Source organism: Larimichthys crocea, chromosome XVIII (genome assembly GCF_000972845.2).
Source record: "Larimichthys crocea isolate SSNF chromosome XVIII, L_crocea_2.0, whole genome shotgun sequence".
In the NCBI taxonomy this organism is placed as follows: domain Eukaryota; kingdom Metazoa; phylum Chordata; class Actinopteri; family Sciaenidae; genus Larimichthys; species Larimichthys crocea.
In genome coordinates, this window is record NC_040028.1 from 8,043,662 (window position 1) to 8,067,602 (window position 23,941).

Genomic DNA, 23,941 nt, shown 5'->3' on the forward strand with positions numbered 1-23,941 from the left:
TGCTTCTGAATGCATTAATAATACAAGTAATAGTTGACAGACTTTTATATATTGTTTAAACGTGCACATATTATGTCTCTCCCACAACAGACGCCGTGTAATCTCTCATGGCTACATGAAGCATTTGGATTGGACTATTTAAACCACCACTTTATGAAACAAAAATGCAGGACGACATATTAAATAACTATACAGAAGGCAATGCTCACAGCTTGTATAAGTGAAAGACTTAATTCTGTGCTTCAAACAGTGCAAGAATAAGTCAAAGTGCTCAAGTGTTACTGTAAAAAATAAACATATATAGTTAAATTAATGGGATGTTTCATTACCAGCGGTCAATGTTGAAAGTCACACATGTACACAAAGCATTATGCTTAATGGAACACGAAACACTATATCCTGTAAGTCCAAACATGTAGACAACAAGATGTGTTCTAACCATGGGCTCATTCAGTAGCAGCTCCGCTGACTTGAAGGATGAAGAGGAAGATGTGAACAATGTCAATGTAGAGAGAGAGAGCTCCGTAGATATACTCCTCAGGGCTGATGGCCAACTCCCGATTTCCAATAAGAAGCTGCGTGTTGTATACTAAAAACTGATGGAGAAAGACGACAGGCCAAATTCAGTCATCAAATGTGTTAAGTGCAGTATGAAGATACAAAGCATCACGTGTGTTGACAACAGCTGGGAAAAGAAAATATAGTCAAGCATAAAATGTGTTAGCACACCAATATTTGCTCATTAGCACCAGACACAACATACAACTAAAGATTGAGGACGGTGTCAGTAGTTTCAATTGTTTTTGGTCCTAAACCAATTTTGACCTGATGATGGCGCAAGAGGAAAAGTCAGACGATCCCCAGTTATTACAAAAAATCTTGAGGTCAACATGAACGCATGTACCAAATTTCCTGGCAACACGTCTAATAGTTCATTAAGATACATCCTCTGGAAATGTTAAATATCTATACGAAATGTTGTATCAAATGTATATTGAGATGATTTACTCGATAAGTAAAAGTTGTGACCTGCTACTGGCATTAGAGGAAAAGTCAGTGTCAGTTGGGACACATTGTCTGGGAATCATGAATGTCTCCACTTTATCTCAGATTTCATGGCAATCCATCAAGTAACTGTTGAGATATTCTATTCTAGGCCAAAGAGGTTGTCATCCCGAGAGCTGTGCCTCAGGCATGGCCAAAACTATCAAAATGTAATGGGAAAATTGCCATGAAATGTATTGATCGTGTTTAATATCCTCTGAGACGACCTCTTTCAATTTTGGACACTCCATGGTCTTTCCTTCCCTATTTTTCCTATCACCCTGAGACCAAAACATCAATTTACTACAGATAATATCATATAAATTGATTGATTTAAATTTCCCGAGGACCTTCATGTTCTTATGGTGATAAATTTTGATTTTACTGATCTCATGGTCTTTCTTCTTGCATCCACATCAAGACAAGACTGATGAATCGAAGAAAATTGTCAACATGTTATTAGATCTGGTAAACAATTGTAAATTCACTTGTGTAAGGATTATGCCTATTGATATTCAACAGCAACATTGTAATACCAAGCTCAAATGCTCTCCTTAGATTCATGCAAGTGTAGACTCACCAGAGTGTAAATGATGGCTCCAATTCCAGCATAGAGCATATGCAGCCAAGGGACCTGTTGAGTGACATAAGAAAGGGCTGTGAATGTTAAATCAGTCCCACAGATACACCCTGCTGAGCTGCTACTCCTCACAGTAAGAAACATGAGTAGAAAGAATAAATTAAAGAATTTGACCAAAGAGTTCTCACATATTGGAAGGAGAGGACGATGGCTGTAACAATCCCAATGATCATGAGCAAAATGGAAGCAATACAGAGAAATCCCCCGCAGGAGGTGAAGTCCACCTGTGATGAGAAAGAAGTCATTAACAGGATGAAAGTGAAGTTAATATGCTTGGAGCCACATGAAAGAGTAGTGATGATAATTTGAAAGAGGATCAGAATTACGAAAAAATAAAAATAAATAATAAAAAATCATAATAAAACATGAGGCAGATGTGTCATGTACTGGCCAAAAATATGAAACGGATTCATCTTGAGTTGCATCAGAAAGAGAAGTTGGATTCACATTTTATTCCAAAATGTCATAAATATTTAAAGGAACGCAGTGCCCCATTGTAATGTGAGACAAAGGCGTTCTTTTACACGGACAACAAAGACATCCTCTGACAAGCCACGGGCTACTGAGCCACAGAGAGACACAGTTTACATCTTCATCTACCTTGGTTTGGAAGCAGAAGATTGTGACAGCTATACAAACTACTGCTGTTACTCCAATGGCGATAAACACTGCTGTTGTTTCATAATAGCTGAAAAAGACATATGTAGTGATTAAAACATATGTCATTATTAAAAATTTTTTTAAAAAGCACAGTACTGTACAGTATTTGTGTATTGTGGTGTTTTGTATGAGTTGGAGCCAAAAACAAACCTCGAAATTGTTCCAGTCATGTAAGACAAGGCGATAGTCTGCAAGATACAACATGAAAACAATTTTCGTTTTTGAATGTCTCAAGAGTTTTTTTCTTTCTTACCGGCTGCTTTGTTTTTGCCTTTCTAGTCTTCGGCATAAATAATATTCCATTCTCAATATTTTCTTAGTTTTGTCATATAGATCTTTTGTATTAACCATTTACATTATTGGATTCTCAGCCATACTCCCATAAAACAGTACTTACAAATACTCCCAGCAGCACAATATTCCATGGGAAGCGCCTCCTAAACACAGATTATGATAAATATTTTAAAATGGATACAAACAGAAGTATCATTATTGATTATGAATTTTTAAATAAAACACAACATTAGTGGTTGTGAAACTTTCTTTTTTTTTTTTTACTTAGTCATACAGGACAGGTCCTTGCTTACCTCGGCTCTTTGCAGCAGACAAGAATGCAGTAAACCACAAAATAAACCACTCTATGGAGAGATAAATCGCTATGATTTTTATTGTGTAACATATAACGTAGCTATTGACCTCATAACATACTTGAGAATAACATCGCTAAAAAAATTGTTGATTCTGTGGAGTCTACATGCTCTGAAAGCATGCTTCTAGAGTGTAACTCACAAAGATGCCCAGTAGAAGCCGGGGTATCTGATGACAAACATCTTCACCGGCTCACTATGAAAGCACAGACATAAGAGATCACTCAGGAGTAGACTGATCCTCACCCTCCATCACATACATGAAGCAGTGAGATGGAATATTAGACTAGGATGAACAGGGACACTTACACAAATGTAAAGACAGCGACAACTGAAAAGGTGACGGCAAGCTGTGCTGTTAAAATTAAGTAAACCTGCCCAAAAACACAAAACCAAGCAGTTCCGTTGAGCACACAAGAACACATTTCAGTAGTTGTCGATGATATTAGCAGGATAGTGATTGGCACTGGAAACAACAATGTCTCTGTGTGAAATGATGAATGGAGAAAATCCTTACCTTTCTAATGAAGGCATGCCGAATAGATGTGCTTTCCCACTGGCTGCTCAGAAAATCATCCATGTCTCCTGTAGAATTTGGGGAATAGCAAAGTCGAAATTTACACTTCTCACACTCAGGAGCTCATCTAAATATATCTCAAGCCCTGTATTATTTCCTCAGAACCTGTGTTGGATGCAGGCAGTCCTCCAGACAGAGTTGGTATTGTCATGGGCATACCAGACGGAGAGTGGCCAGGGGCTGCCCACATCCCAGCTGGCGGATAGACACCCTCCTGGGCCCAGTAGCCTGGTGGCCCAGGACTGGGGCTGTAAGAGGGAGGTGGTGGAAGAGAGGAGCCATGTTGTGGGTTTCGGGGGTCGTTTACATACTTGGGATGGTGCAGTGCATCCTCATAGGGTGGAGGATTATCATCAGTTTTAGACGTCATGTTCCTTGCTGGACCACCTTGAAGGAGATAAGTGCTGATCAGCTGCACAACACTTATACTGTACTTGTAATGCAATGGCGATATGACACATGTAAAAAAAATTAAATAAATAAACATACACATAACCACCAACTTCTCTTTTCTGGTCCAGTATGTCCTTAGAATATCCATTGAATTATTATACATCTGCACTTTTCATTGTCACAATATTACTTAACTAAATCAATTTATAGATAAAGTTATTGTGCAAAAACTGCAATTGCACAATTGAATTAAGCTTGTAACAAAGGTCACAGTTCAAAGTTCTGTTTTCATTATCTGCTGAGAAACGCTATTTCCGTGTACTTGTAACAAACTAATACACCTAATACGCCCTATAAAATAACCTAGCCATACTAGAAAAGTCTAGAAGAACAGTGGCACAAACGAAACTCCGAATGCTCGTTATAGTCTAATCCGAATAAATACGTTTGACATAAACAACAAATAAAGAAGAAACAGAAATACGTTTCACTTACCTGGCTTTAGCCTAAGATGGGAGCACTGTGCCCTTCAGTCCTTTCTCTCCTTGGGGGTTTGCAGACTTGCACCACAGGAGGATGTCATCTTTGTAATAGGATATGTTCCCTGAAACTCACACTGTTACTGTCTCAGAAAGCATGGCGACTGCTGTTCCTCGGGCTCTTCTAAAAATAATTTTTAAAAAAAGATAGTAATAAAAAGAAAGTAAAGAAAGACGGACTGATGGCTATCGATGTCCTACAAATATAAATTAGATGTAGCTTCTCCCAATCATGAGTTGTTGTTTTTTTTGTTTGTTTTCTAAACCCTTATTCTTTTTCTGTTTGTTTGTTTTTTCACATTTGTCGTTTGTTGTTTTGTTTCACAAATATTTTTAAACACAGCCTCCTGTAATATTGATTTATTGTGACCTAATAATCTAACGTCGTCCCACCAGGGACGGTAAGGAGTCACTAAATTATTTATAACTCGACCGAATTACATGCAACATGTAATTAAATAATTAACTGAGGTGGAATTTGTACACAAACACTTGCACATGTCATAAAATAGAGGAGCTTAGCTTTTTTTCTTTCTTGAATTAAAAGAATTCAAGAATTCCTGCCATGAAATTAACATTGAAGGGAAAGAAATCAAATGTATAAATGTACAATTATAGTTATAATCATAACCATAAAAATCATGTATTTTAGTAAGTATTATAGTTTATTTGTTTTTGTTTTTATTCTGTTGCCTGCGTCGCCTTGTACGTCATGACGTAGCGTTCCGCTCAGAGGCTATGGCGCTTCCTGACTGGACGGTAACGCTGCTCGCCTCCGCCGCATCGCTCTTGTGTTTATGTTTGTGTGTTCGCTACAGACGGACGGCACTGCTGTTTTGGAGGAGACTGTTGAGCAAAATAATGGCCCGCACGGAGAAGCCGTTGTTCCGAATAGCGTGAGTATTAATGTGGTCTCTGCCTCAATCAAACAACATGTCGTTGTCATGGCGGTGATGGTCGTTAGCGTAGCTTAGCAGATTTGTATGAAGAGAGGCCGTCCTGCCAAACCGCGTTCAAACATGCCCACGATTTAAGTTGCTTTGCCAGTCGACAGAGGTAATTGTCCATGAAATGTTGCGCTTAAACCTTTTCTAAAACCGATAACAGCAGCTGTATTGTTCGGCATACAAATAATGAGCACATCTATATTTTGACGAGCAGGTTTATTTTTAGGAGGCGTTGTCGTGACAACCAACATTTGTTTCATAATTAGCGTCAAACTAGTTAGTGCTTTGGCCCTGATATGTCACATGACTTGTGTGTCTTTTGAAAGATGGTGACTACACACAATGTTTTCTAACCTTTCTTTTTTTTCTTTTTTTTATCTGTTTTTTCCAGGTACACACTCTACACCAGGACCAGGCTTGGTTACATGTACTACAAGAGGCAGATGAGGAAAGCCCGGGAACATTACCCTGCTGGACACTCCACAGCTCAGCCCATGGAGTTCAATGGTATGGCATATGTTTTATTTTATTTATTCAGAAAGGTCCTGATTGTTGGGTTAAACCAGGGGTGTCAAACATAAGGCCCGTGGGTCAGAACCGGCCCACCAAAGTGTCTAATCCGGCCCACTGGATGACTTAAAATGACAAAAGAAGTTGTTTTGTCCTCTGGACATAAGATCTATTACTGAACTATATTGTTGTTCAGCTCCAAGATACATGTGACTAAACATGTTGTGTAAGTCCACAGTGATCTGTACATTGTAATGCACATGTGATGACAGTAGACTGAATGTATAAAGAAAAACATGTTGACATATTGTTGAATTTGCATGTATTTTTGTAAAGATTCAGGTTGTTCCTCATCTGCTTCATTTACTTGTGAATGTTCTCAGACTTAAAGGAAACAACATGGGGTTGTGTTATCTATAGATTCAAAACATACATTTTACACTACATATCTACTTCTGCCTTTCGAAATGTTAAATATTGTACCTTATTTGTAATTCTTTGTCTTTGTCCTTGTCTCTGTCTCAGGTATCAAAATAATTCCCATCTCGGTACTGTCTGACAACTACAGCTACCTTGTAATCGACACAGCCTCCAGCGTTGCAGTTGTTGTTGATCCTGCAGACCCTCAAACAGTTCAGGTGAATGTCTAAATACCACTTTAAGCCTTTTTCTTTGTCTGTAAAGGGGCTTACCATGCAGAAAGTGACCTTTTCTGGTCACAACGGCTACAGCTATTGATTGTCAATAGCTACAAGCCACTACAAGCACATGAGTAAAAATTTCTAATGCCAAATATCCTGAAGTGTTTTGCAGCTTAATTAGCTTTTGAATAAAAGGCTGCTGAAGTGTTCTTTTATATGGTGATTGAAGGTTTAAACAGCAAAGTAACTTTTCAGGCGGTCCTCGAGGAAGAGGGAGTGACGTTAGAAGCAATACTCTGTACACACAAGCACTGGTGAGTATGCATACCAATCCATTTTATGTATAAAAGTAAGGAGATGGGGCTAAATATAACATGTGCTAAACATGTATACTAATGTGAACATGTGTAACATTACATGTCAGATATTCTCCCATATTTCTAAAGTTCACTGCCCAGATTTAAACTGAAATAAAGAGTATGTGCTTGAAAATTCTTAGTGTAAATGGCTCAAACAAATACACAATTTTCTAATGTGTCTACAATACTGACATGCCTCTGCTTTCTGTTCCATTTTCAGGGATCACAGTGGTGGAAACAAAGGGTTGAAAAGGCTTCACAGCTCGTGCAGAGTTTATGGAAATGCAGCTGATAACATTCCTGGCCTCACACAGTAAGTCCTGGCTTGCACACAGTTAAGTCCTGGCTCGCACAGTATACCAAACACTGCCTCCCACAGAATCAGTCTTGTTCTCTCGGTCAGCACTCGCAGCAGCTGACTTCACAGTAAATTATCATGGTATGATAAACTGTTCCCTTATGTCTGGGTCGGCTTATGGCTCAAGAATGGAGGTCATCTTAAGCATCGTAAAAATGACGATGGCCAGATAACTAGTGGTTTACCATTTGTTCAGATTGGCAAGTACATTTTTAAAATAAATGATTTCAAATAAGGGATATCTTCTCTGCACCTTTCTGCTAGTTAGGTAACTGGCTGTTCTGGGTTTAGTTTTTCTGCTGTCCTGTTGCCCTGATTGTCCAGTTTGGTCAGAGCTGCTAAACTGGCCACAAATCTTTGATTTGATTTGAGTTTATTTGATTTGAAAAATCAAAATCACACATTCTCTAAATAGTATTTTCTTTTCTTTCTTTTTGTTTTCCCAGCCCTCTCTCCCACAAGGACTCGGTAACAGTTGGACGTATGCACTTTAAGGCCCTTTTTACTCCTGGACACACAGTGGGTCACATGATCTACCTCCTGGATGGCCGTGGGGTCGGCACCCCCTCCAGCCTTTTCTCCGGTGACCTGGTTTTCCTCTCGGGATGTGGTGAGTTCAGGATCAATAGAAAATAATCATTTACAACCGTCGTTCTGCTTCAGAGCAACTCTTGCTCAGAAGAGACACAGCACAACATGATGTGATGTGAAATCATTCTACACATAATGAAGATCTTTGTACCTCCTCATGACCCACTAAATGACTGTAAAGAGATGAATGAATTGGCTGTTTACTAATGCTAAGCTAAATAGGCATCATCATGTTCTTAATACACCCAGTTCAAAGCAATGCATTATTGTAGAGAGCTTCCCAAAAGGAATTTAATTACAGGAGCTCTGTACATGTTATAAAGATTTATTTTCTCTTTTACTCTGTTAAATGTTTGTTTTGTTTGTTATGCAATGCATGCATATTTTGTGGTCTTTCTTGATGTGCCTTTTTATTTTACCTTCAATTTACTGTATGTATTAGTACCTTTTATGGCCACAGATCAGTCAGAAAAGGCTGGTTTTCTTCCTAATAAATGACTGAATTTAAATCTGTTTAGGTTTTAAATTGATTTCAACCAGTACCACTGAAACGACTTTGAAAAGTGTGAAGTCTGGCCTTCATAAAGAACTGCTTGAGTAAAAGTTATTTTTGTTTCAGGGAGGATGTTTGAAGGCAATGCCACAACAATGCTGTCATCTCTGGACACAGTCGCTTCTTTAAGTGAGGATACCTTATTATGGCCTGGTAGGTAAATCTTCTCAGTGTGTGTGATGTGGATGTGGCTTGATTTCAGTACTTTAATAGACAGCATGAATCTTACGAAGGCTTGCATGGTGTCTTTTATAGAGTGTAAGTGTGGTGTTGCATTTTAGGCATTTTTATATATTATTCTATGTCCACTGGCTATCCATCAGGTCACGAGTATGCAGAAGACAATCTGCTCTTTGCCGCTGAGGTTGAGCCACGCAACGCTGCCAGGGAAAACAAGTATCAGTGGGTGCTGCAGCAGCGAGGCCAGAAGCTGTGTACGGTGAGGATGATACATCATCATTGTTGGGCCTCTCTAGCGTGTCATCCCAGGAGGGATTCACGTTGTCCAGCACCTGGGAAGATGGGCTTATCACCTGCCCACAGTGTGCTTGTTGTCAGCGCCCAAATGCTCTCACTTCCTCTTCTTCCAGGCTCTCAAATTTTCATCTCTGAAACAGTCTGCAGCAAAGCAAAAGGTTCACCGTTAGAAGTGCCTATCCAGAATTTAGATGAGTTTTTATCTGCCATCTGTACAGCAAGGCAGCAACTAGGCAGTCTCACACGTTTGCACCTCCCTCCCTCCTTGACTGTTTTCTCTGCATTGTGTGTGTGCTACATGAAATATGGCTGATCTGATTCCTCAGAAATAGTTAGTGACAGATTGTGTTGTTTTTGTGTTGTTTTTGAAATGGTATAATGTATAATTGGCAGATCAGGGGTGCAGAAAAGAAAGAAACGGGCATACAAACAAAGCATTTTGCTTTTAGCAGAGCTGCTTAAAAGATAAGAGAATTGCATAAACTTAACATCTAACATCTAAAATACTCTATTTTATCTAGAGGTGCAGCTATGAATAAAAGCAAGGGATTCCAGGTTTAATAAGCTGCAGTGAAGCTTTAGAAGCACACAACATATCGTAAATGTGACTATAGGTCATACAGTGATCCATCTCTGACACAGTCTGTCTGTCATTTCCTCATTTCAACAAGGACATTTTTTTTTTCAACAGTCATTTTGACTTGCCCTAATATAAAGGACAATTGTTACATTCAAGTTTCCCAGTAAGCTCTGACAGTGTGACACTGATTCAGCATACACAATAGCAGGAACCTGAAACAGAAGCAGCTAAATGGATGGTCAGCCATTATTCATTTTATTATATACACCTGTGCTTTCCCCACATGGGCATGTCTGCTATCAACAAGGTCACCCATTTCCATGATGGAATTAATGTGGAATTAGAACAAATTAGTATGAATAGGGTTTAATTAGGCTTGCTGTGATACTACCTCAGCCTTTGCCAACTTTTTGACAGTCCTACTGTTGTTGGATATTAGCAGTTAGCTTTGTGTTTGCGTTTGCTTTGCGGTAGTGAAGGAAAGAGTTGCCCGGTGACCTTTACTTAAATGGATATGATCAGAAATTCCCTTTTAAAAAAGAAAATGTTTTGCAGCAGTTGAATTGGGACGGAGGTGCAAAGCTGTGCTGGTTTCAGCTGGCAGGAAGAAAAAAAATCACCTGTCATCTAAAAATCTGTTCGGCAACTGAAAGAATCACACATGAATCATTGTGGCCGCTAGAGAGAGACTTATGCACATCAATTTTTGAGGAAGGCTGCTTTTTGACATGCACTTCATTTTCAGAGTCCTTCCACTATCGGGGAAGAGAGGCAGTACAATCCTTTCCTGCGCAGCCATGCTGCGGAGCTCCATCTGGCGCTGGGCCTCCAGCAGTTCCAGGATGAAGACTGGACCCAGTTTCGGGCTCGGGTTCTGGAGGAGCTGCGAAAACGCAAAGATCTCTACAACAGGAGATAGTACTGGGAACACTAAAACAAGAAGTTAAGCTAACACCGACAAACAGAGGAGCATGATATTAAAGTAGTAATCTGCATTAATGAAGGTACTGTAAAGATCTATTCAAAGAGACCAGTTTTGTACATTTAAAGGGGCATTACGTAACTGTATCAACCTGTACCAGAGACCACTAGGAACATAGTCATAACATCATTATTACATGATACTAATCAATAAGCCTATTACCTCTTCACATTCTGTATGTTATGCTAATGTTGTGTTTATAGACAGGATTGTGCTCATCTAATGTAGATTTGCATGAGTATCTTCTGTGAGTAGGTACAACCAGATTTTTGATTCTTGCGGTAACAAGTTAATTTAGCATGTTAGGTACTGTGTTCTTATTTTACTGCACAGTCTGGTTTATTTTTAGGGTAAGTAGTACATTGTTTTAAAAGCCTTTGGTATGCTGGTTTTCACAGTGCTGCTTAAGAGTAGTTAACTTATGCATAGAAGATGTGATTTTTTTATGACTTTATTCAGTATTGTGAGTGTGAATGTTTTGATTTTTTTTTTTTTTTTCAGCTATGATGGTACGGTTAATTTAACATGTCATAATCTATGCTGTTGGTACTTTGCGTTTAAGTCAGCACAGTGTTTGGGGGGGGGGGGGGTCTTGACACTAGCCGTTCATGTGAATCTTTGTTTGCTGAATAAGAGCCAGTTTTGTTTTGATTTAAGAGATTTGTGATTTAGACCTACTCGCCCTTGTTTCTTTTGTTTTTGTTCTTTTGACCAAGTCGTTTTATTCTATAATTCACAGAATTCATGAAAAAGTCGGCGTAGATAGAGATGGAAGACATATTTTATAGTACAGCCCTCGTTTGTGCCTCTCAAGCAAATTCTTTTTTGACAAACTAATTGTTCCACATTAAGATTTGTGTTGTGCTGCAGTATGTGAACGTGAACAGCCACATACTGTACGTGAAGGACCTGTGCATTGTAATGTATGAAACATGACTGATTTGCTGTAGAAGGGATGGTTCCCTGTAGAATTACTCCGAACTGCCAACAGGTACAATGAAGATGATTAAACGTCCGGGGTGATGTTAAATCAAGCAATCTGTAGCGTACACTATGTTTTGACTTTTGTTTAAAATATGTAATATTTAAGAGTAAGATGGCGATGAAAATTCTTTGATTTTCTTCCTAATATGAAAATACAATGTGACAAACTGTGGCTCACTTTAAAATTAAAAAAATGTTTTTATAGCTAAATTGAAAACTTTGGAAAGAGAAACAATTGTACATATTTTTTTAATATATCAAAGCATTTATTATACTGTGTCAATACAATGGATAAAAATGATTTCAGTATAATAAACGCTGTCTTCTTTATGTGCACATTTGAATATCTCTATAAAGGACATGTGATGCAGCCTCTGCTTTGGTGGAGATGGGCGGGCATGCAAAGGAATAAACCTTTAAACTTTTGAAGCGATTTGAACTCTCTTCAGGTTCGTCTGTTGCTCCTGCAGAAGGGCTCATACCAAAGCACCTTGTCCCCTGGTGATTGTTGACTAAAATGTTGTTCTGTTTGTTTGATGCAGATTTGCATCTTATTTGCATATGTTTGAGTTATGAATATCTCCACATGGGAGACTGTTTTACTTCAGGTTACATTTTAATGAGGAAATATGAAAGTAAACTGCTTCATTAGACCTGTGTTTGTGTTATTTGTTTCGAGTGTTCAGTACTGACAGCTGAGTTATTTTCCCCCACTGCCATAACCTCCATCACCTTAAATAAGAACATAACTTATTTTATGCACATGTAAAACATACACAATGAAAGAAAAATGTGAACTTTGTCATAAACAACTGTAATCACACAGAACAAGCTGTAGGAATACTAACCAATGTGTTGACACTGATTAAAGTGGAGTCAGTCAGTTAATTTATCTGTCATAATAAGAGGTAAAGGAAGATAATACTGTTTGATTTTTTTCTTTATTAAAAAAGCACAAACACATGCACACACAGACAAGACAAAAGTCTTTCAAAATAAAAGACTGTAAAACTGATTAACAGACACAAGCACGCACGCACACACACACACAGACAAGACAAAAGTCTTTCAAAATAAGAGTCCCTTCAAAATAAAAGACTTTGTAAAACCCTCTCATTAATAGACACAAGACCACACAAGTACGCACAAACACGAAACAAGTCTTTCAAAATAAGAGTCCATTCAAAATAAGAGCCCAATAAAAAGGGAACGATGGCACAGCTTGTTGTATTAATACTGAATTTGCTGTCAATAATAATGTATGGGGGCGACAGGGCCAGAGTCAGACACACTCAAAATTTCTTTAAATATTTATCTAGTTAGAATATATCATGCATGTTACTGTTCCTGTTCAATTTTCTACTGTACTTCAATTTAGACCCTTTTCACCAAACACATTTTAACATAGCACAGTTGTAAAAGCACAGGTGTAAGTCATTAAATGAATGATGGCTGAATTCCACTTTGCTGCTTTGGGTCAGAGCAATCATTAGTGTTATTAGCAACACCTGTGCTTTCCCTGCTATAACAGAACGTCTGCCTATTACAGATGCAATTGTTGCCTTCTGTTTTGACCCAGAAGGCTTCAGCTTAAAGGCCTGAAATCTGAACATGAATGTCTTACAGAACAAATTGGGTTACTGTAATCTTTCATAGATGTTTTCTGACAATCTAGATGATGGGATTATGATTTGCCAAATCCTAAATGCCATTACGCGGGCATTTTGGATTTGGGACATTTACTGTTCCCTTATTTACTGTTTGTTCAGCTAGAAACTAAACACTATTGTTAAATTCCTAAATTCAGCAATAGACCTTTCCCACAGCAACCATTTTGACATTAAATAGTAGGGTGGAAGCAGGTGTTTCCAATAATTAAGGTTCCATTCCATTTATCACAGTAGAGACTTTCCAGTGAATCAACATGCATCACAGCCTGACCCTGACTCTGTTTGACCTAATGGAACAATAGGAGGGGAGGGTGGTTGTGGATGCGGAGGAGCATACTGCAGTCATTGAACCAGATGTGTCACATCGTCCTGTCCTGCTATCCGTGATCGGTCCGATAAGGTGGCGGTGCTGTCGGAGGGGTGCGGTTGAGATTGTGGTCTACTGAGACACCGAGGCGCTTTGGGGTACAGAGAAGAAGATTTCTACGAAGATTTATCTGTTCTTTGGTTGTCTGGTACATCATTGGTGTGGCATGTGTTGAGCATGATTTTCCCCTACACTCACTCACTCATTCTTCCTCAAGTTTGATGCTTTTAGGTCCTTATCTATATCCTCCAATTCTCTCCTTGACACCCTTCTTTTTTCTTTTTTTTTTACCTTAAAATCAACCCTTTACTGTCTCTGTGTCAGCTGCCTCAAACTGAATGTGCCTCCAGGGAAGCCCAACTCTTTTACCCAGACATTCAGTGGTTCTATAGCTTCAACAATTTTAGCAGTGAAATCTGGTCTATCATCCAGATTTGATTTACTCTTCTTGTTTCCCATTATCCACAAATGTCACTTAAGTCTCTGGCACTAATTAAAGTTGTTCCATTTATTGCAGTAGAAACTTTCCAGTGAATCAACACGCACCACAGCAGCACCCTGACTCTGTTTGACCTGAATGGAACTGAACCTAAACTGTATCTTTGGAAACACCTGTGTTTACTAGACTATTTTATGTCAAAATAGCTGCTGTGAAAAAGGTCTGTTGGTTCAACTTTTTCTGTATTTATTTGTCTTTAATTCACCTGGATTAATTAAAATTATTTTAGAATGACAGATAGCCTACTTTTAATGATGAATGAATGAATGAATGAATTTTGTCTCCTTACTAAACTATTCATTGTGTTGTTTTCAATTGGGATGCCCTTACAGCCTCTTTTATTGACTATTGAACACAGATAGATACTGACAGATAATGGCAACTAAATACCACTCACCTCACCCTCCCATTTCAAGCATGAAAATGGGGCGGCAGTAGCTGGGGTGGCCGGCTCAAGTCCAGCATGGATCAAAAATATGGAAGGTGTACTGGTAGCTGGAGAGGTTGCCAGCTCACCTCCTGGGCACTGCTGAGTTGCCCGCTGGGCTCCTCAGTGGAGCTGCCCATCACTCCACCATCTCTCTCCAAAAAAAATTGCATGTCTATTATTATAACCTTTATTTAAACAGATAAAAAAAAACATTGAGATCAAGACCTCTTTCACAAGGGTGACCTGGCCAAGAAAGGCAGCAGCACACGTCATAGTGGTAAAAAACAGACAAACAACAGTAACAGTTATAGATACATTACCAATTTAAAAGCATAGACACTGTTCAAATGATTTCCATTGTCTATGAGCCCTTGTACTGCATGTGTATGTGTTCTGGGTTAAAAATGCATGTAAATAAAACAGAGTGAAAAAAGATTTTCCCTGTTGAGAGATTAATAAAACTACAGAAATGTCCTATCCAGAGTCAGTGTTTTGGGCTACTTATTTATATAACATAATTATGCATATTATATTATATTATATTATATTATATTATATTATATTATATATATTTCACTCATCGTTCTTCCTCTGCACTCCCGGTCCGGTCCCTGACTCCGCTCCGTGTTTTGTTTATGTTTTTATCCCGCCCTCGACGACGTCACCACCAGGAAGTGTATGCCGGAACACTGAGTAAACACAGCAGGTGCAGGTAGTTTCTTTTCAGGGGCCACGACTTGTCAGCGGCTTCTCCCTCAAGATGTTGAAGGCAGTGATTTTAATCGGGGGACCTCAGAAAGGTGAGGATAAACCACGTCTCCTTCGCCTTTTCAAAGTCAGCTGCGCTCGGTTAGTGCGAGGTTAGGTTGCTAAAAGCTAAAAGCTAAAGCTGAGCTTCTTAAATATCACTGACGTGGCACAGTGACACACACACAAGCACAACATCAGCCCTTAATGCATTAATAATTAGTAATAATTAAACTAACAGGTCCTGATCACTCCCTGTTACTTTTATCTCTGGTGCTTATTCACTGTGCGGGGCTTATCTACTGATTACTGCTGTAACTGTTCTTAAATTCTGCTTTTTACCCTATAGGTCTTCATTTTTCTTCTTATTTGTTTCATTGTTGTAGTCTCATGCTTTTTACTTTTCTTCTGATTTCTACTTTTTCATGCAGCTGCTCTGTTGTTGTCTGTTTCTGATTTTAACTCTGCTCTGTGAAGCACTTTGGGCTACAGTTCTGTATGAAAGGTGCTATATATAAATAAATAAAGTTGAACATGTAAATAATATTTTTGACCTTCATTAATAATAATAATAGTACATTTTATTTCATAGGCGCCTTTCTGTCGCCCAAGGACACCGTACAATAAATGAGAGTAACAGAAACAAATAAAAAGTAAATCAAATTACAAGAATACAACATTAAAAACAGGTTGAAATAGGACAATGTAATTGAATCAGATGGAAAAGGCTATTTTAAACAGGTGGGTTTTAAGTGCAGACTTGAATTGTGAGAGTGAGTTGATGTTCCCTATGACGGTGAGGTAAAGAGGTCCAGAGCTGGGAATAACTGGCTCAATCATTTACCCATTAGACTGATTTTCTCTCATATCAAGTGACCGTACTCCATTCATAAAAGAGTTTTTGAATATTACTGTACACAGGAATAACACCTTCAAAAATATTAAGATGGGAACAGTGAACCGAGTTTAGGACGTTTTGATGTACTTACTCATCCATGAAGACAAGGCTTTATTTATAGAGCACATTTCAAACACATAAACAAAAGTACAAATATTCTTCAGTTCAAGAAGATATACAACAAACAATATTTTCCTGAGGTATAAGAATGAGGAAGGATTTAGGATGATGATCACAAATATGTATGGTTCACTTGGGTATGAATATGTGGAAATGTGCAATTATGCATATAGAAATGTATATACACAAGTATATAAAGACAGTCTATAAATGATAATATATCAGTAATAAGAATAATAATAAGTAGAGGAGAAGGGCTAGGAATGTAGAAGTGTACACTTCTTCCCACTCCTTTTTGAATATGTATGATTTAATTTGCACTAATTAAGAGAAATTAACAATTGAGTTGGTGCGTGTACAGGTTTGACTTGTTTTTTTTTTCTTTTTTTGATTGTATATTTATTTTCCTTTCTTTATTTTATGTTTTATTTTTTGGCTTTTACATGTGGGAAATATAATTTCTCACTCAATCAATCAAACAACACAGAGGCACATTTTAAAAATTCCTAAAGGGTTTTTCTTTATATACAAGAGAGCACAGGTCATAACTTCACTGAATCGGTTATGTTGAACACGTATAAACAGTGATCTGCATTGTAATCTGATCTATTTTTCTTTGCAGGCACAAGGTTCAGGCCGCTGTCATTTGAAGTTCCCAAACCGTTGTTTCCGGTGGCTGGTGTGCCCATGCTGCAGCATCACATTGAAGCATGTGCCAAAGTGAGTGTCATTGCAGTTCGTATAGTCATTATGCAGTGAAGTATGAGCAAATGTAGTGCACAGTGTGGGGCAGATTCAGGTGTTTTAATTTAAATTCAGTTTGGTGTTATAAGATTTGTCCATGCCCTTCATGTGATTCCTGAAGTTTAATCCTCCTTCTTGGTGTTAATCATTTCTCTCCCTGCAGAGAATCAGTCTAATAATGAACATATTTTGTGTCACAAGGTACCGAACATGAAGGAGATTTTGCTCATCGGCTTTTATCAGCCAAACGAAGAACTGACCAGATTCCTGTGTAATGCTCAGCAGGAGTTCAAAATCTCCATCAGGTACTGTAAACTGGCAAGGCCCAGAAACAACAGGCTTAACAGGTCTCTCAGCTCAGACACAGAGTATCACAATAAGTAAGGCCTTTATGACACTACAACTTTGGGTGTGGATGTGTCACAGTGGAGTCCAAACACAACTCATAACTTCTGTTTTTGTTTCTTTATTTTGTATATTCTGTGTGTATGTATCTAATACAAACACAAACATTTATTTCCTTTCTTAATTACACATCATTCGGTAAATATAGACACCAGTTGTCAAAATATTCTCATATGCTCTGAACTATTTGTTCAACAGACATACTAGATATATTTCGTCTCTATTCTTATTAGGGTAATGTTTCCTGTTGTGGTGCAATACCTCTGCTGAATGAGGTATGTTGTTCTTCTTGACTCCGCACCACAGGTATCTGCAGGAATATTCCGCCCTGGGCACCGGCGGGGGAATCTATCATTTCAGAGATCAGATTGTCTCCGGCAGTCCGGAGGCTTTCTTTGTTCTGAATGCTGATGTCTGCTCAGCGTTTCCTCTCGCAGAGATGCTCAGCTTCCAGAAGGAACACGGAGAACCTAACAGCTTTGTTATCCTCGGTACAACGGTGAGATTTCATTACTGACAGTTGTTACTGTCTTTATTAGAACTTTAAAAATGTAATCAAGGTAAAACTCCCCAAAAGTTTTGCATGTTTTATTTGTGCTCAGCTTTTGACTTTAGTGTTCAAATTTGATGTAAATGCTAAAGTGCACTTTTATTCGTATCAGTCAAACAGAAAGCAATCCATGAATTACGGCTGCATTGTTGAGAACGAGGAAACAAACGAGGTATTTAACCCTTACTATGTTATTTCCCTAAATATCATCACTCATTCACCTTTAAAATCATAACTGCTTCTTCAACTAACTTCTTTTTTTTTTTTTTTCAACCAGGTCTTGCATTATGTGGAAAAGCCGAGCACGTTCGTGAGCGACATCATAAACTGCGGCATATACCTCTTTAACCCAGACATCTTCCAGCACATCGGCACCGTCTTTCAGAAGAATCAGCAGGACATGTTGTTGTGAGTCGTAGCTTTCTCTCTCTCATGGGGATCAGCGCGTGGGAATGCATGTAAATATCATTTTGTTCCACTCTTTGGTTCTCTTCATTTGTCTTTTTTTCCCCCCCTTCCCTTGTCCTCCCTGCCATGATTTGTGTTTTCTCACACAATCATCAGATATCCATACGATGGGTAAGTTAGTACATTTGGGCTGCACGGTGTTAGTTATAGAGCACTTAGCGTTGTGTGAAGTGTAGAAGGATAACCCACGATAAAGGCTGAGGTTGCATAGGGTGCTTTGTGAATGTTGCCTGTGCCCTTTTTTTTTTTCTTTTTTTTTTTGCCAAATTATGCATCTCCCATTTTGCTAGACGCTTGTTTTTTTTGTTGTTGTTGTTGTTGTTATTTTATTGTGTTTGGCCTTGAAACGGAAAACTACTGGAGAACTCCAGGGTCTTTACCTGTCAGAGATTAAAATAATAGTTCAACATTTTGGGAAATGTGTTCATGTACTTCTCCTCTGATGCCTCTCTCAGTTCTGTTTGGTAAATGTGAAGCCACCAGCAGCAGTAGGTGGTTATCTTAGCTTAGCACAAAGACTGAAAATGTACGAAAAGCTAGCCTGCCTTTGTCCAACGACAACAAAATCCACCCACCAGCACTTCTGTACGTCACTAATTCTGCATAAAAGCAACTCTACGGGCTATTTCTTCGTCTCTTATTGAGCTGATGGTAGATGGATTTTGTTGCTTTTGGACAGAGTCAGGCTCCTTGCTTCCCCCTACTTCCATTCTTTGTGCTATGTTGAGTAAACAGGCTGCTGGATGTAGCTTAATAGATAGATGGATACAGAGTGGCATCGATCTTCTCATCTAAGTCTCTGCCTGAAAGCAAATCTCCCAAAAATGTTGAATCTTTGCTTTTAGAGTAAAAAAAACAAAACATAATTTGTGTGATGTTCGGATTATCAAACACTGCATCCTGCATTTTTTTTTAATATTATTAAGGGCAAGCAGAACCTCCTCATGTCTGTTTGTGTTAACGTTTATGTAGTCCCTAATGCTTCTTTAAGTTAGCCAGCAAAGATTAAATAGATACTGTAAGTTGCCGTGGGTGAAACTGTGTTGTCAGTGAGACTCGTGTAATGGTTTTATGAATTCTTGCTCCGTTTGTTAGTTGCTCCACTCCCAGCTGTGCTTTTCTTTTGAACGTTAGAAAAAAAAGCTTCCTGTCTGATCCCAGCTTAAACGTGCAGTTCACTCACAGAATCCATAATAACACGTGGGATCAAGATGTGTTTTTATTTCTTTCACAGTCATGGATATTTGACAGATTTTCCTTCTTTTTTTTTGTGATTTCCAATGTTCGCTGTGGTGTAGTAGACCTAACATTTGGCACTCCAAGGACACTTGAAATATATTACAAAAGGTCAAACCACGCTGTGCATAATTCACCTGCTAACATCAATAGGACTTAAATCAAGGAGGGCGCTGAATCTGCAAAATCGCTGAACACATCAGAGATACTTGTTAGGAACGAGAAGAGTTATATTGCTAAAATCTCTCGGGGAGTGCTCTGCCTCTAACCACATCCCCTCCTTTTTGGTAAAACTTCGATTATGGGTGCTATCCTTTTAAAATATTCTTTTCATCAATATTTAACACTCCGTTTCATCTTGGGGCTCTCACAATACACTATGCCAGAGACCCTGATTAATATGGAACACATAGACTCTTCTACTTAAGTTTTGGATCACTACGAGGTAATCAGCTTTGGTTTCAGCCCAGCACTGACACCATCAAAGTTAGCATCAGTCATGAATTTTAACTCGCTGCTCTCATTTTATTCTTGGGGCTGGATTGTAGGGCAATAAATTCATGTTTTTCTTTGGCTGTGAGAAAGAGTTTGGAGGTAATGGTGCCGCTGAGTTATTTGTGCGGATATCTGGATTCTTTAGAAACATCGACGACTATTTAAGCACAATAAAAAATAATGGGAACTTCTTATGGTATTGCTTTGTTTGTGTGTTTGGGCTAAACCGCAGCACAAGTCTGCACATCATGTCAGTATTAATGATTGCAGAGGCAGAAACATTGCCTGCAGTGTTTCATCATTTGCTCAGTAATTATATACATATATCCACTTTAAGGCCACGTCTTTTGGGAAATCGCCTCATTTTTCGATGTTTCACTTGAAAATATGAAGAGAGAAAATATTGACAGCCATACCTTGGCTAAGCTCAATTTTGATGTTGTGGTGAAGGTTAAACTAAATAAATATAAAGTTCAGGTTATAGTGTGGCATCCTGGCTGACCAGGATTTCATTCTAACCTCTGACTTTGTGCACAAGATTGTATTTTAATAAATGAGGCCCCCTGGCCCCAGTTTGTATCTCTGACTGATGATCTGTCGCTTCCAGAGAGGAGCCAACCAACGGCTGGCACCGAGCAGAGGCCATCAGGCTGGAACAGGACATATTCACTGCCCTGGCAGGACAAGGCAAACTCTACGTATATAAAACCCTCGGCTTCTGGAGTCAGATTAAATCTGCAGGGTGAGTGCACGTCATAAATGCTGTCACCTTCAACGGGAATTGGTTTTTATATTTTTAAAATCAAACCTGAATTAACATTTAAACATATAAAACAGTGTGCTGTGAGTACAAAACTGTATATTACTGCTCTGATTCCAAAAGTATGACATTGATAGCATCAAGATTGATTTTCTTTTCTTTTCTTTTCTTTTTTTTCTTTTCCAGGTCTGCAATTTATGCCAGTCGGCTCTACCTAAACCAGTATCACACAACTCATACTGAAAGGCTGGCCTCAAATAAGGAGGGAGGGCCCAAGATAAGTGGTAAGATTTATTAATCATCTGTAGCTTTGTTTCCTTCCTGCTATTGGAGATAAATCTATTCATGTTTCCTCTCATCTCTCCAGGTAATGTCTATATTCATCCTACAGCCAACATTGATCCCACCGCCACGGTAAGCACCCTGTAGCGCCACATTATGTAATAATCTGCCACGTTTTGTAATAAGTTGCTACACATCCTTTACCTTTTACTGTACCTTGATTGTTTCCCTTATTTGTAAGTCGCTTTGGATAAAAGCTGAACGACTAAATGTAAAATGTAATGTTTCCTTCCCTATTGTGTTGCATTTAAAGTAAAATAGTAAAATATGCTTCTGTTATTAGAGGGAAAGTAAAATTACAGGTTCATCTTTTTCTTTTCTCAATCCAGTTGGGTCCCAATGTCTCGATTGGCACTGGAGTGACTATCGGTGCTGGGGTCAGAGTTCGAGAGTCCATCATCCTCCATGGCGCAACTCTACAGGTTAGCCCACGTGAAACAGTTTCCTATCAGGGCACAAGCAGGCAGGGCTAGATATAACACAGGACACTTAGGCACACTAGAGTCTTTTCCTCTCCTGCACCGGTTTGGGATTTTGGTTCACCACAGTGCAAATGAGGTGCACTGAAATGTACAGTAGGCACTGTCTGACAGGACTTGATTGCCACATAAATAAGTGAGCTAGCTCTTATGTTGAAAGAAGCTTAAACGTGTGGGTTAAATAAGAGAAACCTTTTGCTGAAAATATCAACTTTATTCACAGTGCAACCGCCAAAGTTTGGAATTAAACTGGCTCTCACACTAAGTGAATTGAAGGGAAATTTATTTGCCCATTTACTCTGGGTGACATCTCAACATTTTATTAGAAACATTATCCACACTTCAACAGACTTCTCCGAAATTTATCTTTAAGCTCTTCTGTCACAGCAGAAATATTGTCGCCTGTGCCTCTCACAAAGATGTCATTTTTAACGATTTGGAGGCTGACATAATTTAATCCCATGTCTTCAGTGACGACTGGCTGATTCCAAAATGAATTTATACTCTGGGTGACTTATTGATTTTTATTGTATATTGCCTACAAGGACACTTTGTTAGTTGAGCTATACTTCTAAATATACACTACCTATTTTAAATCTGGAGTTATATAAGTAGTTTGATTTGATCAATGTTTTCTCACACATAGGAGCAGTATCCTCTTATCTGCTTGAATATTTAAAACCTTTTTCTGTCATGTCACTGTTCCTCTAGGACCACTGCTGTGTTTTGAACAGCATTGTGGGATGGGACAGCACCATTGGCAAGTGGGCAAGAGTAGAAGGAACCCCAAGTGATCCAAACCCTAATGATCCCTACGCAAAGATTGACAGCGAGACCCTCTTCAGAGATGGAAAACTCACACCCTCAATTACCATTCTTGGTAAGCATGCTCTGACCTTGAGTGAAACTTGAATTCCTCCGATGAATTGTTAAATATTCATTATATTCAGCATCAAAATGTGTGTTTTTCTTTAGTGTTTGAATGAAGGGGAAGGCTTGGTTGCTTAGACAAGGGTTACTCCAAGGCCCATGGTGGGATTAGGCCCAGCAGTTGTCTACAGCATAGTAATTTGACATGTTTGTACATTTGTCTTTCTATTTTTTTTTAGCAGTAAGCGGCTAACATGGCTCGATAAATGTACAAGAACTGAATTATACATCTGTCTCCAACTCATGCTAAGTGCTCACAGCTCTTTCCAGAGAACACTTGTCCCAACTGTACAGATTTTTTTTTTTGCAAACTTTATTCACTGTTGCTCTTGTTTAGCCATGTTAGAAATTGCTGTTTAGGCTAAGGATTAACTGTAATATAATGTCTTATGTCCTTGGTACTGTACCACACTGCACAGACTAAATCCAGCCTCGCTTTTTCTCCTCAGGTTGCAACGTGACCATCCCCTCCGAGGTGATTATACTCAACTCGATTGTCCTCCCACACAAAGACCTCAACCGTGGCTTCAAAAACCAAATTATTCTCTAGTTAATCTTCCTCACGCTTCTGTCCACTTACTGTCACTGTTGAAGGATGCAGCTGGACAACGCCGGCACTGCCTCTGAGTTACTGTATATAAGATGTCAAAAATGAAGATATGGAGCATTCATTAAATAGTTTTGAAAGATAGATTTTTATATATTTGTCCTCGAGCCTCTATGCATCATTGGGTGCCAGCAACATTAGAGAGAGGCTAATCACGCATGTTGATTCACCTTGAAATGTGCTGTCATGCCAGAGGTTTATATTGGTTTTTTATTAACTTTACCGAACTGTAAAATTAGTGCAGACAGCAGTGTAATATATCTGGTTGGATGTAATATGATGTGTGAAGAAAAAAAAAAAGTTTATAGACAACCTGTTTATCAAGGGCATCCTTGTCAGACTTGAGACTCGTTACTGAGATGAGGAATTATTAGAAAATAAAAAATCACTGGCTACTGACTGGATTTTTTTTTTTTAGAGATGATTATTTGTGTGCAGCTCTGATTAAAATCTTTTAGCATCTTCATTGTTGGTCTCCAAAATTGACTACCACTAAAGCCAAATCAGCGGGTTTGAGATTTACATTGCAATCAAGTAATGTTGCCTTTTTAAAATGTGAACTTAGCAGGGGGCCTTGAGACTCTGCCATGTAAGCAGCGACAGCAGATACTTAAATTGTGCATTTGCAATCACTCAAGGAACTGTTCCAATTTATGGATACAGCACATTAACATTTACTTATTAAGCCCTCAAGCACTCATGATCACTTCAG

The 23,941-nt window shown here is 38.7% G+C and overlaps 3 protein-coding genes across 4 annotated transcripts; 2 read left to right on the forward strand and 1 right to left on the reverse strand.

Moving 5' to 3' along the window:
* Window positions 1–27: 27 nt before the first annotated feature.
* Window positions 28–4,759, reverse strand: LOC104927011 (protein lifeguard 3). Its single transcript, XM_010740993.3, has 12 exons — window positions 4,457–4,759; window positions 3,674–3,955; window positions 3,509–3,576; window positions 3,301–3,365; window positions 3,134–3,187; window positions 2,932–2,982; window positions 2,742–2,781; window positions 2,495–2,532; window positions 2,285–2,372; window positions 1,813–1,908; window positions 1,625–1,678; window positions 28–596 (listed from the first exon to the last, which is right to left on the reverse strand). Exons 2-12 carry the CDS (start codon window positions 3,936–3,938, stop codon window positions 447–449), a joined length of 969 nt encoding a protein of 322 aa, XP_010739295.3. The 5' UTR covers window positions 3,939–3,955; window positions 4,457–4,759; the 3' UTR covers window positions 28–446.
* Window positions 4,760–5,207: 448 nt separating this feature from the next.
* On the forward strand, window positions 5,208–12,135 carry pnkd (PNKD metallo-beta-lactamase domain containing). The gene is made up of 9 exons (XM_019268919.2): window positions 5,208–5,396; window positions 5,839–5,954; window positions 6,483–6,595; window positions 6,854–6,912; window positions 7,178–7,270; window positions 7,762–7,925; window positions 8,526–8,612; window positions 8,783–8,898; window positions 10,262–12,135. Exons 1-9 carry the CDS (start codon window positions 5,239–5,241, stop codon window positions 10,433–10,435), a joined length of 1,080 nt encoding a protein of 359 aa, XP_019124464.1. The 5' UTR covers window positions 5,208–5,238; the 3' UTR covers window positions 10,436–12,135.
* Window positions 12,136–15,096: 2,961 nt separating this feature from the next.
* gmppaa (GDP-mannose pyrophosphorylase Aa) lies at window positions 15,097–23,695 on the forward strand. 2 transcript variants are annotated; one of them, XM_019268912.2, is made up of 13 exons: window positions 15,097–15,248; window positions 16,836–16,933; window positions 17,159–17,262; window positions 17,669–17,861; window positions 18,025–18,084; window positions 18,190–18,320; window positions 18,477–18,491; window positions 20,719–20,853; window positions 21,058–21,155; window positions 21,239–21,285; window positions 21,543–21,635; window positions 22,404–22,572; window positions 23,072–23,695. In XM_019268912.2, the coding sequence occupies exons 1-13, from the start codon at window positions 15,209–15,211 to the stop codon at window positions 23,170–23,172; spliced, it is 1,284 nt and encodes a 427-aa protein (XP_019124457.1). In that variant the 5' UTR covers window positions 15,097–15,208; the 3' UTR covers window positions 23,173–23,695. The 2 variants fall into 2 exon arrangements, with proteins under 2 accessions (XP_019124457.1, XP_019124458.1); XM_019268913.2 differs by lacking the exon at window positions 18,477–18,491 and having other exon boundaries at window positions 15,098–15,248.
* Window positions 23,696–23,941: the final 246 nt, after the last annotated feature.

What these genes read in the sequence shown, in the direction of transcription:
- pnkd (XM_019268919.2), top strand. Translation starts at nt 5,239, where the DNA reads ATGGCGCTTCCTGACTGGACGGTAACGCTGCTCGCCTCCGCCGCATCG. An exon ending in AAGCCGTTGTTCCGAATAGC is followed by an intron (nt 5,397 to 5,838) that starts GTGAGTATTAAT and finishes TGTTTTTTCCAG; the next exon opens with GTACACACTCTACACCAGGA. An exon ending in TCAGCCCATGGAGTTCAATG is followed by an intron (nt 5,955 to 6,482) that starts GTATGGCATATG and finishes TCTCTGTCTCAG; the next exon opens with GTATCAAAATAATTCCCATC.
- LOC104927011 (XM_010740993.3), bottom strand. Translation starts at nt 3,938, where the DNA reads ATGACGTCTAAAACTGATGATAATCCTCCACCCTATGAGGATGCACTG. An exon ending in GGCATGCCTTCATTAGAAAG is followed by an intron (nt 3,366 to 3,508) that starts GTAAGGATTTTC and finishes GTTTTTGGGCAG; the next exon opens with GTTTACTTAATTTTAACAGC. An exon ending in GAGCCATCATTTACACTCTG is followed by an intron (nt 597 to 1,624) that starts GTGAGTCTACAC and finishes TTTCTCCATCAG; the next exon opens with TTTTTAGTATACAACACGCA.
- gmppaa (XM_019268912.2), top strand. Translation starts at nt 15,209, where the DNA reads ATGTTGAAGGCAGTGATTTTAATCGGGGGACCTCAGAAAG. An exon ending in AGTCAGATTAAATCTGCAGG is followed by an intron (nt 20,854 to 21,057) that starts GTGAGTGCACGT and finishes TTTCTTTTCCAG; the next exon opens with GTCTGCAATTTATGCCAGTC. An exon ending in TCCATGGCGCAACTCTACAG is followed by an intron (nt 21,636 to 22,403) that starts GTTAGCCCACGT and finishes CTGTTCCTCTAG; the next exon opens with GACCACTGCTGTGTTTTGAA.